Genomic DNA, 14,047 nt, shown 5'->3' on the forward strand with positions numbered 1-14,047 from the left:
GGTTCCCACCTCCCCTCCTGGATGGACTCAGCTGTGTGTCTCTACATTTTTGAAATACGGTGGTTTATGGTGATCCTGGACATTTCCAAGTAACACGGCGGGGGGGGAGTGTCTCTGGAAAAGCAGCTGGAGGCAGATGGGTGGCTGTCCATTAGGACAATTCATCAGACAGCAGTTGAGTTATTGATAAGAAAACGGAAATCAAATTAAAAGACGGAAAAGAGAGAGGAAGCGGGAGTGGGACCAAGAGAGCTGGAAAGAGACTGGAGGGGAGGAGACGCGTAGACTTGAGTGGTTCCTGAAGCCCCGAGGATGTGCTGGGGTTGAGGGCGCCTGTCTGCGTATGCTGGAAATAAAGGCACGAGTCAGAGCCAGCAGATTTAATTTCGCTCTGCCAAGGGTCCGGAGTCCAGGGGCAGAAGATTCGCACCAAGAACTTGAACACCCTGGAGTTGCCGGAGTCGGGCTCCCGCTGGCGGAGCAGGAAGGGGAGCAGGAAGGAGTATCGCAGGTGGGTGTCTGTTGGTGCGGGATCTCTGGGGGCCATGCAGGGTCCCAGCTGCCTGCTCGAGTTGCATCCAAGAGGCTTTCTGGGCTTTCTTTCTCTCACTCTCTCCCAGGTTTTCTTTTCTGTCCTTTCCCCCTCTCCTGCTCTCTCTTCTTGCAGATTTCCCTCCAACTTTCAAAGAGAATGGGGCGAATCTGGAGCGAGGGCAGCGGGGGAGAACCGTGAATGTGGGAGCCTGGAGAGGCGTACCTGGTCCCTGAACGCGTATGTCTGTTGTGGCTTCAGGAGCCAAAAAGCTGGAATTTGTTAGTGGGGAGAAAAGTGTTTTATCAGAAACACATTGGCTGCCGTAGAAGCTGCACCCTGCCACGTTAGAGATGGTTTAGGAGAGGAAGGGAAGAAAGAGGAGAGAGACAGGGGCCAGACTTGGCCAAGCAGAGACTCACTCACGCAGAGGCACCTGGCATCCGAGGGCAGTTTTTGCTCCCTTCAGTCCCAATATTCAAGCCTCCGACAGCACCTCCCCGCCACTAGAAATGAGGCCACCTCATTCATTGTCTTTGTCCCTGCAGGAAGCCCAATTTTCTTTCTGAAAGTGGTGGGGGGAGTCACTCTGGGAAAGGGGCCTCTGTAGACCTCTGGAACCTTAGCCAGGGTACCTTTGTAAGTGGCCCCCCAGCAGGGAAGAGGGAGACAGAGGGTTGCTGGTGGAGCCCTAGGGGTGGTAGGTCAAGCAGGTCTGTGCTCCCAGGGCCCCAGGGCTGGCAACTCTATAGATGTGTTTCCTAGGGCCTTCAGTGGCACCGGTGAGGGGGTCTACCTCTATACTAGCTGCCACCTCTTTGGCCAAGGCACCCCCTCCCCGCCACTCCCCCCCCCCCCCCCCCCCCCCCCCGGCACCTCCAGGTAGGAGACTAGGAAAGCCCTGGGGGTGAAGGGTGTCTCCTATTGCCTATAGATGAAGGTTACAGGTCTGTAGGAAAGAGACACCCCTTAGCCTGGCGCCTGGGGGATAGAACCAAGGAAAGGCAAGGATACCGGAGTACCCCCTCCCTCTCTGGTCCAGATGGATTGGAGTCACACCCCCCACCCTGCAGCTTTCCTGTCCTCTCTCTTTTTTCCTTCTCCCTCATACCCCCAGGGACTCACCCTGCGCCACTCGCCAGTGACTGAGGTTTCTTCCACACAGGTTGGTCCTTGGGCCTTCCTGACCCTTCCTCACCAACCCAGGATGTTTCAGACAGTCCCTGACACGTCGTCTTACGTCAAGGTAAGACAAGACAGCGTCTTTAAACAGGTAATGACCCCCACCCCCACCCCAGCCCGCCCTCCACCTTCTGCCCAGACCTAGAGCCCCTTTCTCCTTTCTCCCGTTAAAGAGGTGGGGGCCACGGACCGCTCTCTCTGCAGGTGTGTCTAGACCAGGGGCCCTAACTAAATTGGATGGGGGATGCCTGGTTGAGGACGAAGACTCTCGGCCGCTTCGGTTGGGAGAATGGTGTGCGAGCGCGCTGCAGGGAAGCCCAGACCCGCACCGGGACCCGCGGGCCAGCGTCCGGCCCCTGTAGGTCGTGCGCCCCACGCCGCGCCGCTCACGGCAGGTTCCCCCGCGTCGAGGGTGTGCGTGGACGCGAGTGTGAGTGTGGGCGTGCGCTCGTGTGCGTGTGGATGCAGGCGAGTGATCGCGGCGCGCTCTTCCTATGAGCTCGATAGCCCCCAGTCCTCAAGCCCAGCTTCCTTGGCCCCACCGGCCTCTCGAAAGCGCAGATTCCTATATTTGACAGTATGTCGAAAGGAGTTAGGTTTTTTTTTTCCTTTTCCACAACAGTTCCCAAGAATGTAAACAAACCGAGGCCAGGACATCTGGGTTACACGTTTAGTGAAAATCCGCCAGCAGGGCGGGGCCGAGGGTGAGGACCCGCCCGGGGTGGGGACCGCGGGGAGGTCCTCTCGCCGCCCAGGCGCGACCTCCCGCCTTCCAGGTAGCGGCCCAGAGCCTCCCCAGCTCGGAAAAGGAAGGACCACTGCGGTTTGTCAAAAGTACTCCCAGCTTCTTGGGTCTCGACCCCGCCCCCTCCTTCTCGAAACTCCGCCCTGAGAGTCCCCCCCCCCCCCCCGCCCGCCCCCTCGTTCTGCGTCCAGTGTCCGCTAATGCTGCGTGGAGTGACCGCCCGAAAGGACCCGGGACCTCCATGGCGTGGGCACTCTCGGGTCTTATCTGGGGGCGCCGGTTATGCGTCCATCGCTGCTCCTGTTTCTCTTAAAGGAAATCCGCTCACACCAAGTAGCGCCTTCCCCGCCTGCGGTCTGAAGGTGTCTCTAAGGCACTTTGGGGAAGCCAGGTTTTGGAGGCTTGGAGGGGAAGGGGTGTTTAATCTCTCGGTGATGAATGAATGAAAAACGACTGAATCAGTGAATGGCTAGTCAGTGAACGGCAGGGTGGACCGGTGTCTCCCAGGAGGTGGCAGAGCAGACTTAGACTACCGTGTGCTGGGTTCGCGGTGTCCAGCTTTCCCGAGAGGTTAAGGACGCGGTCACCCCTCCCAGCCCGCCGCTCCCGGGACGCAGGGCACGGCGAACCCAGCTCTCATTCCCGGCTCTGCCCCAAAGGCTGCAAAGGGCCCTGGGGCGGGCAGCTGTCGTCCCTCTCCCATCCTCTGGGACCCCTCGAGTGTGAAAACACCCGGGGACCCAAAACCTCAGGGAGCCCGCGAGCCTGACCCCAGGCCAAGAGTCAGAGAGACAGCAAACGGTCCCGGCCGCTGGGAGGGGACCGCTGGGGAGGGGTTGGGGGCGGCAGTCTATGAGTTCTGGCCGCCAGGGGAGCCGCTCGCCGCAGGAGCTCTTTTCAAGGGGAAAAAATGGATTTTTCAGCAGCCACAAAGTTTGTATTGTTGCACAAAGGGGTGCATTGATGAGTGCGAGAGGTCCGCGTGGCGCGGACAATCTTGGGTCTGTTCCGCAGGCTCCCTACGCCTGCCATTCGCCAGAGGGGCACAAACAGTCCCCGGCTGCCAAGCCCCTGCCATTCCGCCTCAGGCACTCGGCTCCGAGCTTGTTGACAAACCCCGGGGGTCCAGGCACCCGGGCCCCAGGAGTCAGGACAGGAGCCGGGCCCTGGGGAACCAACGGTGCCCGCTGCACCAGGGCAGCGATCTAGATTCCAGGTGCTCAAAGGAGACCGCGCAGGAGAGCGCGTAAGGCGGGCTTGAGGCTGGAAAGAGCAAGGGAAAGGGGGACAGCATTTTATCTGTACTAACTTGTTGAATAGTAACAACAACCCTAGGAGGTGGTCCATTTTGTAAATGAGAAACTGAGGCATTGAGACATGACTGTGACACAGGTTGCCAGGGACAGAGCCAAGATACAAACAAGGAGGGCAAAGTTGTGCAGACTGCTAGGCGAGGTCTAAACACTCACCTCAGCTTTACAACAGCCCTTTGAGGTAGATCCTCTTAAAACGCCGACGCACAGACGAAGACGCCGAGGCACAGAGAGGTTAAGCAACCTGTTCAAGGCCACAGAGCGGGTAGGTGCACAGCTAGAACACAAACCCACGGAGCCGGGCTTCCCAGTGCGAACGTCCACTAGGACGTTCCACTTGCTGATAGCGGGGAGGGGCAGGAGACCCACTGGAGTAACCCGGACCCGGTCCTCGCGAGGTGCCCGCACGGGACAAGGCACTTGAGAGTCCGAGCGCCGGGAGCCCATCCCTGAAGGCCTCAAGCCGCCCCACTCGAGACTGGCAGGGTCCTGCACGTTCCGTCTATGACTCCTACCTAGTTCTCGCTCCCCCACCAACCCGCCTGCTGGTTCAGCCCACCCCGCACTCTGGGGGAGACACCCCTGCCCCCCCAGCCAGAGGAGAGGAGGCTGGCAGCCCCAGAATGTTCGCAGCGGCACGGCCCAGGGGCAGCATTTGGCCGACAGGTCCTGAAACGGCGTTTCAAGGACACAGGTCTGTACTTAGAACGTTGTTTGGAGCGGCCAGGAGGCCGGGCGTCTGGAGGTTGGGAGAGGGCGAATTCTCCCCTCCCCCAAGCCCCCCATCCAGGCGCCGCCACCGGGTGAGGGTCCCGGCACCTGGCTGGTCTCCACCTCTTGTCAGTCTGCGCTCTCTGGTCAGTCTCCGACTCCCTTGGGATTTCCTCCTCGACGCCGCGTGGTCTGGGGACCCAGCCCTGGAGCGCCACGGGCTCGGGGCGCAGAGACCCTCCCCCTCCGGGCCCTCCCGCCGCCGCGGCCTCCCACGTAGCGTTTTGAACCCTCTTGGCGCTAAGGCAAGAACGAGCGTGGGGAGCGGGCCGGGCCGGTAGAGGCTCTAAATCTTCCTTCAATCTGTGAGTAGATGAAGTCTGAGAAACAAATTCAAAGCAGGCGCGCCTGCAGAGCCTTCCTGCAGAAATATTCCCCGGCATTCAAGCGCGTCCAGGGGGCGGCTCGAGCTGCCTTGTTTGGCTAAGGTCAGACGAGACTCGAGTTCTCCAATAAAAATAAATCTCAAATTAATTATGGCCTCGAGCGAGGGGCCAGACACTTGAAGCTGCAGTTGTGCAGTCTGGAGTTTTGGCGCTCGCTCGCCCATCCCTCCCCCGCGCCCCCCTCCCCCACCCGCCTTGCCCGTTCGAATACCCGCCGAGGCGGCCGGACGGGAGGGGCCGCGAGGAGGGAGGCCGGAGGGGGAAGGACCCGCCCCACACGCTCTGCCAAGCCTGGCATCTTTCGGGGGTTTCAAGTGACCGGCCGTCCCGAGGTCCGGAGGCACCCCAGGGACCCGGCTCCGGTTGTCGCGTCCTCCCACCCCCAACCCGGGCCAGGGCCGAAGAAACCCGGGGAAGCTTCGTCTGGAAAAGTCTTGACCGGGTCAAAAGGGCTGACATTGAGCGAGCCAAGACACGTTTCACCCCCGCCGCTCCCCTCCCGGGGGAAGCAGGACTTCCGCATCTTTGAAAATATTGTCAAGTGCGTGCGGATGGTTAGAGGCAAGTCACCCCACCACAATTGCAGTGAAAAATGCCCCAAGTCCTAAAGTTTCCTGAATATGCGGCCCCCCCACCCCCCCCCCCCCGCATGCTTTCTGCAAGTGACCTTAGACTTAGAACTGTGTAATGGACTGTTTTGTTGGTCCGTCCACTCCCCATCCCCCTGCCTCGCTCCCCCAGTGGATAGTTTTTGTTTTAAGCGCTGGTCCAAGGCTTCCTCGGCTGTGAGCTTCCTCGGACTTGAAAGCCAGCGGGGCTGGTGGGGTGGGCAGGATGGTAGCGGGCACCAGGTGCAGCTCACCAACCCAGCCCAGTCTGGAAAAAGGAGAGGCAGGGCAGTCTCTGGTGAGCCAGGAAAAGGGTGTGAGCAAGTGTGTGGGTTGGGATAACCAACCAGCCCCTAGCCGGGCCTGGAGAAAGGAGAGGAGGGGGAAAAGGGAAAGGGCAAAAGAGGGGGTCAAGATAGAGAAGGGGTGGGGAGAGGCAAGAGAAGGGGAGAGGATTCCCCCCTGCCCAGCTTCAAGACAGTTTTCATCTGCAGCCGCCTCACCACAGGCTCTCTATCAATTTGTCTCAATGCAAACATTCGAAATATTCTCTTTGGCTGCTCGTGAAAACAATGTGAGCTGCCAGGATCAAACCATCTTTCCAGATGTCTGGTGGTAACCACATTAAACAGGGCAGACTTGTTTACTGTTGTGTTTGGTTAGGGCTTCTTTCCCCCTTCGGGATTTAAAAAAGCAGCAGCAGCCATGGAGTGGGACTTCAAACCCAGAGTTACATAAGGGGGCAGCTTTGCCCACCACCATGCCAACACCGGTTGCGAGGAGGCTCAGATTCTCTCTGACGGCTGTTCAGAGTTGGGGCAGGGGCCCTTCTTTGTGGGAAGACTAGCTTGTGAACCGACAGGAGCTCCTCATGGAGGGGCTGGTAAATACCAAAAGCTAGGACATCAGTGCCAGTCAGTGACTCACTAAAGGATGACAGCTATGCCAATGCCAGCCTCTTCCCCCTCCCCGCCACCTTCAAAATTACAAAATTGCCAGAAGCTCTGGTTTTACAGGCAGAAAAAGAAAGTGCTGTTGAGTTCCACAGCTCAGACAGGAGGGCAAGTTTTCATTTTAATCTCGTCCCCCATTGAGTTCTCCCAAGAGGAGAGGCAGCTTCTGCTAAAAGGAGTTGAGGGGGTACGAGGGATGCTGGGGTGACTTACTGACCAGAGCAGTGAATGCAGTCTGTTATAAGCTGCTGGGATAGGAGCTGGGAAGAGTTGCCTGGCCTAGCTTCTCAAGTGTCGGGAGGACTGGGTGTAGAAAGGGGAGCCACTGGCTGGCCTGCGGTGGCCATTAGGGCCTGAGTGTTTGCCCAGTGCCAGCAAGGGGGCCTCCGGTGGTGGTAGAGTGGAGTTCTCAAGGCCTGCAAGAGGGGGAATGCGGCCGAGGGTGCCCGGTTTCTGGTCGGATCTGGGTGGGAAGCCGTCTCCCTGCGCCCTCCTGAAAGCCTTGTTGTCGTTTGAAGGTCGGCAGAGTCTGGGCTGAAAAGGAAACAATTTGGGGTTTGAAAGGATGTAATTCATTCTTCCTTTCCCTTTAACCTCTTTCCTCTCTGGAAAGCATGTGGAAATGCTGAAGAGAAGAGCGAGAGGGCGGGTGGCGGGGCTGAGGGGAGGAAAGGGTTAAGCCTGATTTCTTTTAATTGAACTCCAGAACTGGTGGCCCCAGGCAAGGGGGGGACTGACCCCGCTAGCGGTAACCAGATGTGGCGGTCCCAGGGGAGCCCCCGAGCAGACCCCTGGATTGAGAAGCAGACAGGAGGTGGGGGGGCCGGCCCGGCCCCCATCCAACCCCCACCGCATCCCCCCACCCCACTCCCCCTTACACACACCAAGACTCAATTGCTGGCAAGCTGCACCCGCCACTCCAGGTCTGGTCACGTTCAGACCCGTGTCTGTATTCGAACCCAAAATTGGAGCTGAATTGATGAGACTAATTTCGAGAGGGGGGTGGGGGGAGGGAGGGAGGGAGGCCAACGAGCTCTCGGGCTCAAGTGCTCCTGAAGAAATAAAGAATTAATAAGTCACCTTTTTCGCCGCTGTGGACACCCTTTTGAAATTTTTTCTTTCCAATTGACTCGGATCTCCTCTGGATTTTTCCCCCCCTCCTTCTCCGGATGGACTCTTAAATAAAAGTGCGAAAGTCCAAAGCGTGGTCTGGAGAGCGTGGACAAGGTAACCTGTTTCGGAAGTCGGGGAGAAAGAAACGAGTCAGGCCGAGAGCACCCGAGGGTCCCCATCGGTGCCCCAGCTAGAGCGGGAGGGGGGCAGTGCTGGGGGACTCGGGAGGCCTCCGGGTCGCAGGGCCCTGTAGGGCGGGCCGAGGGGAGGCTGGCCTCAGGGCTGGATGGGGTGACAGTCTGGAGTATCGTCCCCAGGGGTCTCCCCGCGAGAAGACTGGGGCGGTTCATGGATGCTGCCTGCTGGGCTTTGCAGACCCGCCGGCCAGCCTGGACGGATCATCTCGTCGTAGCGTAGGTTTCTTGGGGCCCAAGGTGGCATTGCCTGGGCGGCTGAGACCCGGGCGCCAGGGCTTGGGCCTTCGGGTCGGGGTTATGCGCCAGGGGGTTGACCGAGAAGGCGCGGAGAGGTGGCCTGGGGTGCCGCAGGGACCATCCCTCGGCGGGCGCCGGGAGCTCTCCAGTAGCCCAGGACCGAGGCGCGCCGCCCCGAGGGCGTCCCTAGGCTCGCAGCGATCGGAGCCGAGTCCACGCCCCCGACGGCCGGGGTCGGTCCGCAACCTCCCGGCGTCCGCGTCGCTGGGTGAGCGGCTGCTCCGCGAGTCTGCGCGACTCCGCAGCCGAGGGCCCGGAGTGGAAAACTTCCCATTGGATGCACTTTCGAATGGTCGGTCGGCTTCGGTCTGCGTCCGGATCTTCCCGGGCGGTAGGCTCCAGGTTATCCTTAGCCCCAGTAAACTCTTCCGTCCCCCACCCCCCAAAAAAGTTTGACTCCGGCTGGAAAAGACATTAATGAACGTATCTGTGGGAAGAAACGGAAAGTGAATGAGTCAGGAGGGCCACCTTCGGCCAACGGCCCCGGGAAAAGGAAGGAGGCCAAAGGCGTTCGGTCTTGGACTTTGGGGGAAGGTTGGGGAGGGGGGCGGGGGGGTTTCGTGCAGACTTTGGGAATCAGGGCGCGAGCGCCGGGCGTGGACCCCGGCATTGTTCCCAGCTCACTCTTATCTCCCGGGAACAAGTATCCTGTGTGCGCAGCGCATGAATGTATCTGGGCATCTCCGCGTATATTTATATAGTATGTGTGATGCGAAAAGCAGGAGCGGGGCGGGGGGGAGAGGGGGTGTGGGGGGAGGGAAGACGAGGGAGAGCAGAGGGGAGAGAAGAGAAGAGAGGAGAGCGCGAGACCGAGAGAGAGAGAGAGAGAGAGAGATAGGACTTCCTCCCCATTCGCAAAGTGAAGTCACTTCCCAAAATTAGCTGAAAAAAAGTTTCATCCGGTTAACTGTCTCTTTTTCGCTCCGCTACAACAACAAACGTGCACCGGGGAGCGAGGGCAGGGCGCTCGCGGGGGGCACGCAGGGAGGGCCCAGGGCGCCAGAGAGGCCGCGCCGGGCTAATCCGAAGGGGCTGCGAGGTCAGGCTGTAACCGGGTCAATGTGTGGAATATTGGGGGGCTCGGCTGCAGACTTGGCCAAATGGACGGGACTATTAAGGTAAGCGACCGGTCGGTGGGCGCGGAGCCGGCTGGGGCGGCGAGGCGGCGGGCAGGCTGGGCGCGGGGCGCCGGGGTCCCGGAAGACGTGGCCACTCTCCCTTCCTTCCGCACCCCGGCTTCGCGCCGTCTCCTCCCGCGCTCCGGTGGCGAGTCTCGCAGGCGGGGGCGACCCGCCGGGCTCCGCGCCGAGGGCGATCTCCCCCGCACCCCTTGCCCCGGAGCGGAGCCCGGCCCCCGCCCACGGCGCTGCCGGCCGGACTGCGTGCGGGAGGGGCCGGCGGCGTGAAACCGGGGAGCCGGGGGCCCATCGTAGCCGGGGGTCGGAGACCTCCCGGGCCCCCTAACCCACCCGGCGAGCCGGGCACCCCGGTCCCAACTCTAGGCACCCGCCCGGCGGCCGGCGGCTTCCTCTCCCCCGAGGCCAAAGGCGGCGGGGGCGGGCGCGCAGCAGCCAGCAGCCGGGTCTCCTGCCGGGTGGGCCCAGGGGCGGGCAAGTGGATTGGTTGCAGGCGGATCGGGGTACGAGTGTGTCCGGGGATCTGTGTGCGCGGGCTCCTCCGGGTGGAAGCCCTGTTTACATGTCAGCGCGGGCTGGTTTCCCTTCCTCTTGGTCCTTCTGTTGCCGGGTTCTTGGCGCTCAGGAACTGCCGGATCCCCGGGACTAACGGGCCGGACTCGCCTTGCCTTTCCTCCGCCCGGCATCACTTCGCCGGACGGCCCGCGCGGCTCTCCGCACGCCCGGCTCCCGGACTCCACGCCCGGGCTGCGCCAGCTCCGGGACAGGACTCCCTCCAGCCTCTCGAGGAGGGTCCCTCGCCTGCGGAGCCGCTCCTCCTAAAGGGAGCAGCCCTGAGCCGGCCGCGCTGGGGACTGCCAGGTGGCCAGATCCTTCCTACTCCCACCCCTACCCTCGTCTCCCGCCCGGGTCCAGCTTGCCAAGTGCAGCCCAGAGGGACGGGTGAGGGTCTGGGTTTCACCGCAGACTTCAGGAGGGTTCACTGTCTGCTCCCTCTGGAAGGGGGAAGTGGGGTCAGGAGCAGAGAGGAGGGACAGCCCCTAATGTGACTGGCCTTAGAGGACCGAGAGGAATGAATGGGACCAGGAGTTGGCTGCGAGGCTATCCCACAACTGCAAGCCCGAGCCGGTCTGGAAAATCTATTAGGCTGGTGAGGAGGGGACTGGCAGAGCCCACCATTCCCGAACTCAAAGGAATCAAGTCTTTGCTCAGGGCTAAGAGGAGGCTCAGATGTTGGGCTTGGAGAATTCAAGAGATTTTTATCATTTGGGTGGGGTAGTGGTTTTATTTTCTAAGTTTTCTTTTTTTTTTTCTTCTGAGAGTTTGAAATATGCTGACTTAAGTAAAAGGCACCAACAGCAGGAACTTGAAAATCTGGAGATGAGATTACTGATTGTATTGGGTTAAAAGGAGCCTCTGTGAGTCTGGGTTCCTCCAGTTTAAAGTGTGTGGGTGAGGAGTCAGTTGAGATGAGGTTACTGTAGGGGGGAACCAGTAGATGGGGGTCCTGTCACTGGTCATTTAATGTCTGTCTCCCTTCTTGCGGTGGGTGTGTGCAAGTGTCTTGGTATGTCTGATTTAGTAATAAGATGCTCCAGTCTAGAAAAGTCCCTTTACCAGGACACTTGCCACTGGCCCAGAAGGCACCCCCCCCCCCCCCGACCCGGAAGGGTGGCAAGATGGTTCCAGGGTCTTGATGTGGACACCCTAAGGAGAAGTGAAGCAATGTCTCCCCAATGCTTAGACCTCTCAGCACAGGCCCTGAGGGTAGGGAGGAAGCTGCGGTCTGTGTACCCAGAATGTGCTAACCTCTTTAGATGCACACGCAGGGATTGGCATGGCCAGCAGTGAGAGCAAGCTTAGGCCAGGACTCTGGTGGGGGTGACAGGCTTCTTTGTTGCAGGGGCGATGGGAGCCCGTCAGTCTGTCCAGATCCTCCTTTGGGGCACCTTCCATCTCCCATCCAGCTTGCCTGAATATGAGACGGACCAGCAGAGCAGTGACTTTTCAAGTCGTCATCTTCACTGCCCGGCGTTCTGAAGGACCGAGTCTTTAGTGTATACTTTGGTGTTTAAGTTGTGTGAAAGCCACAGTTTCCTGTTCATGTGTGACCTTTGGATCTTGGGGTTCCCAGACCCCACTCCCACAGGGGTTCAAACACTGTGTGGAGAGGACGTGGACAAGGAGAGGCCCCGGGACTTCAGGTCTCCGTGTGAGGATGCACAGTCCACGAAGCCCGTATGAGCTTCAGGCTCTGAAAAAGTGAAACAGTGGGACTGAATTACCTCTGCAATAGTATCTTTCCAATCCTTTCAGTTCCTAAGATATCTTGCTTACATGCTCTTGCAAGAACATGGAACTCCAAGTCCAGGAAATCCAGTTCTAGACTGAGAGAGCTCAGAAGACAGCACATACCCTGTTGAATTTGTAGACACAAATCCAGAATGTGTGTTCCCAGTTTGAGTGGCCTTGACACATCATCTCTGACTGATTTGGGGATGTGATTTTTATGCACCTGCATATTTCTTCCTCATCTATAAAGCATGTTGATATTTCAGAATACCTTTGGGTCTCATCATTGGGGAACCTATTTGGTCCGGCTTGCCAGGGAAGTCTAGATTCCTTTGCAGAAGCTTTTAATCTTGTGATTACAAAATCTCAGCCTCATCACCCTTGTTATAATAAGTCCTTCTGTATCAGGCTCTCTTCTCCTCTCCAAGAATGTCTCCTGGGAAGGCTCCGCACATCACGTTGGGAACACCAACATTTGCTGGAGCCCTTCCACTCTTCACTTGCCACAGGCAAGTCCGTCTAAATATTAAACAACACCTTACCCCGCCCTGCTCCCCCACAGTGATGCTATCAGTTGTTGAAAAGCACGTGATACTGGTTGCTGCTTTAAGAATGACCTGGTTTCAAATACTGCATCTTAGATCTAGGCAGTCTTCAGCTGAATCTGCTTATTTCATTTATGGAAGCTTGATTCAGTCAGTCATATGCTACCATTAAAGATGGGGAAACAATCAGAGAAAATGTAGATGTGGTGAATGGAATAGGGAAATGAACTGGGGACTTGGAGTCAGAAAACCCGGGCTCAGTCTCCATTCTGGGAGACTCAGTTTTCTCATCTGTAAAGTGGAGCCAAAGTACCTTCTTGCCATAAGTAACAGCAAGGATTTAATAAAGTTTGGTACCTTCCTTGACTCTATGTTAGTTTACTTTCTCCTTGGGGATAGGGCTTGTAGGGATCAATTGGCCAGAAAATTAGATCATAGGTCTGGATTTATTATATATGTCTTTCATTAATTCTACAAATATTAATTAGGTGTCTTTTACTTTCCAAGGCTCTGCTTTATGTGTTGAGGCTAAAGTGAAAAGTGAAAGTGTTAGTCGCTCAGTCGTGTCTGATTCTTTGCGACCCTATGGACTGAAGCCCGCTAGGCTCCTCTGTCCATGGGATTCTCCAGACAGGAATACTGGAGTGGGTTGCTGTGCCCTCCTCCAGGGGATCTTCCTGACCCAGGGATCGAACCTGCACATCTTGCATAGCGGGCAGATTCTTTGCTGTCTGAGCTACCAAGATCGGAATCAAAACCTTGCTGGAATTTATGCTCTGGCAGAGAAGACAGACACGTACATAAATAATTGTGTGTCCAACATGATACGTCTTCTGAAGAATAATAAAGTGGGTTAGGGGATACACAGGGATGTGGTTAGATAGCCAGGATGGTCAGGAGGATGCTTGCAACAGAGCCCCAGGTGAGCAGAGATATAGTCAGTTTCATCATTCGGGAAAGCACTGCACCACACAATAGTACATGTGGGGAGAACAAAATGGGAAAGGAAGGCTGAGGTGTCAGATGGGCTTTGAAAACCATCAGAGTCCATAAGCCATACTGGTCCAGGCGGCAAGTCGCCATGGACACTGCGTGTCCAGTTGGAAAACTTCAGGATGGGCCTGCTGGAAGAAAGCAGCAGAGTGAGGAGTACCCGGGAACAAAGGCTTTACTTCTGTCCTTAAAGATGGATGCTGCCTTCACTCTGGGAGTGAGCCGTTCCCCCACTTGTGCCTTTAATTAACCTTCATGGCACCTGGACTGACGCAAACTCAGAGCATGACAGGCTGTGTCTTTCTCTGTCTGGTGACCACAGTGAATTGCCTCCCTCGGGGAGTCACCAAGCGGTGAATCCTGTTTTGTTCCTGAATAATTTCTACCAAAAAATCTTCCTCCCATGTCTGCTGCTGTTCCACTTCAGGCTTTCAGGACTGCGACTTTAGAGCTTTACTGGTTATTTAGCTCCATATCCTTGTTTTATGGGAGGGAAACTGAGGCCCAGAGGTGTTTGCTGAATTATCCAAAATCACACAGCTGACTAGCGACAGAGTCAGGCTTCGAATGCCAGGTCCTCACCCTCAGGCCAGTGTTCTTTCCACTTACCAGGAACATTTCATTTGCTTTCATTACATTATAATGAATTGTAGGATCCTGGAAGTGGTGTGTATGTGTGAGAAAGAGAGACAGAGGCAGATAAGCCGTTAAAAAAATCATGGAGAATCTGAAAGTTTGGACTAGGGACTATTTCTCTTGTTTAATAGAAATGTATTACCATACTTCGGAAAAAATCTCAAATGTTTGTATAGGATTTTAACATAACTGTTCTCCAAAACAAATCCTCCTCTTTCTGTAGACAAACAAGATCTCCACTACCAGGAGACGAAAAGAAATAGAGTATTTTGCTTAAATAGCCAATAGGCCCCTTTACAGAACAGGTGGGCTGAATTACTATTTCAGTTGTTTTAATAATTGAATATT

The 14,047-nt window shown here is 57.1% G+C and overlaps 1 protein-coding gene and 1 long non-coding RNA gene across 8 annotated transcripts in view; one reads left to right on the plus strand and one right to left on the minus strand.

Annotated features, from left to right (window-relative positions):
- The first annotated feature begins 284 nt into the window (after positions 1 to 284).
- FLI1 (Fli-1 proto-oncogene, ETS transcription factor) overlaps positions 285 to 14,047 on the plus strand; it is a 136,282-nt gene continuing 122,519 nt past the window's right edge. Inside the window, exons 1-2 of one of the 6 annotated variants that reach the window (XM_070457380.1) lie at positions 285 to 511; positions 1,698 to 1,805. In XM_070457380.1, coding sequence (XP_070313481.1) covers positions 344 to 511; positions 1,698 to 1,805 — 276 coding nt within the window. In that variant the 5' untranslated portion in view covers positions 285 to 343. Of the gene's footprint in view, positions 512 to 1,697; positions 1,806 to 9,043; positions 9,216 to 14,047 lie in introns of those variants that run through there. The other 5 variants (XM_070457383.1, XM_070457378.1, XM_070457379.1 and 2 more) reach the window with 5 other exon arrangements.
- Positions 6,587 to 8,873, minus strand: LOC110145524 (uncharacterized). Of its 2 annotated transcripts, XR_011484355.1 has the most exons (3): positions 8,722 to 8,873; positions 7,571 to 8,524; positions 6,587 to 7,024 (listed from the first exon to the last, which is right to left on the minus strand). It is a non-coding gene; the product is annotated as an uncharacterized lncRNA (long non-coding RNA). The 2 variants fall into 2 exon arrangements; XR_002316242.2 differs by having other exon boundaries at positions 7,571 to 8,873.

Source organism: Odocoileus virginianus, chromosome 28 (genome assembly GCF_023699985.2).
Source record: "Odocoileus virginianus isolate 20LAN1187 ecotype Illinois chromosome 28, Ovbor_1.2, whole genome shotgun sequence".
NCBI lineage: Eukaryota > Metazoa > Chordata > Mammalia > Artiodactyla > Cervidae > Odocoileus > Odocoileus virginianus.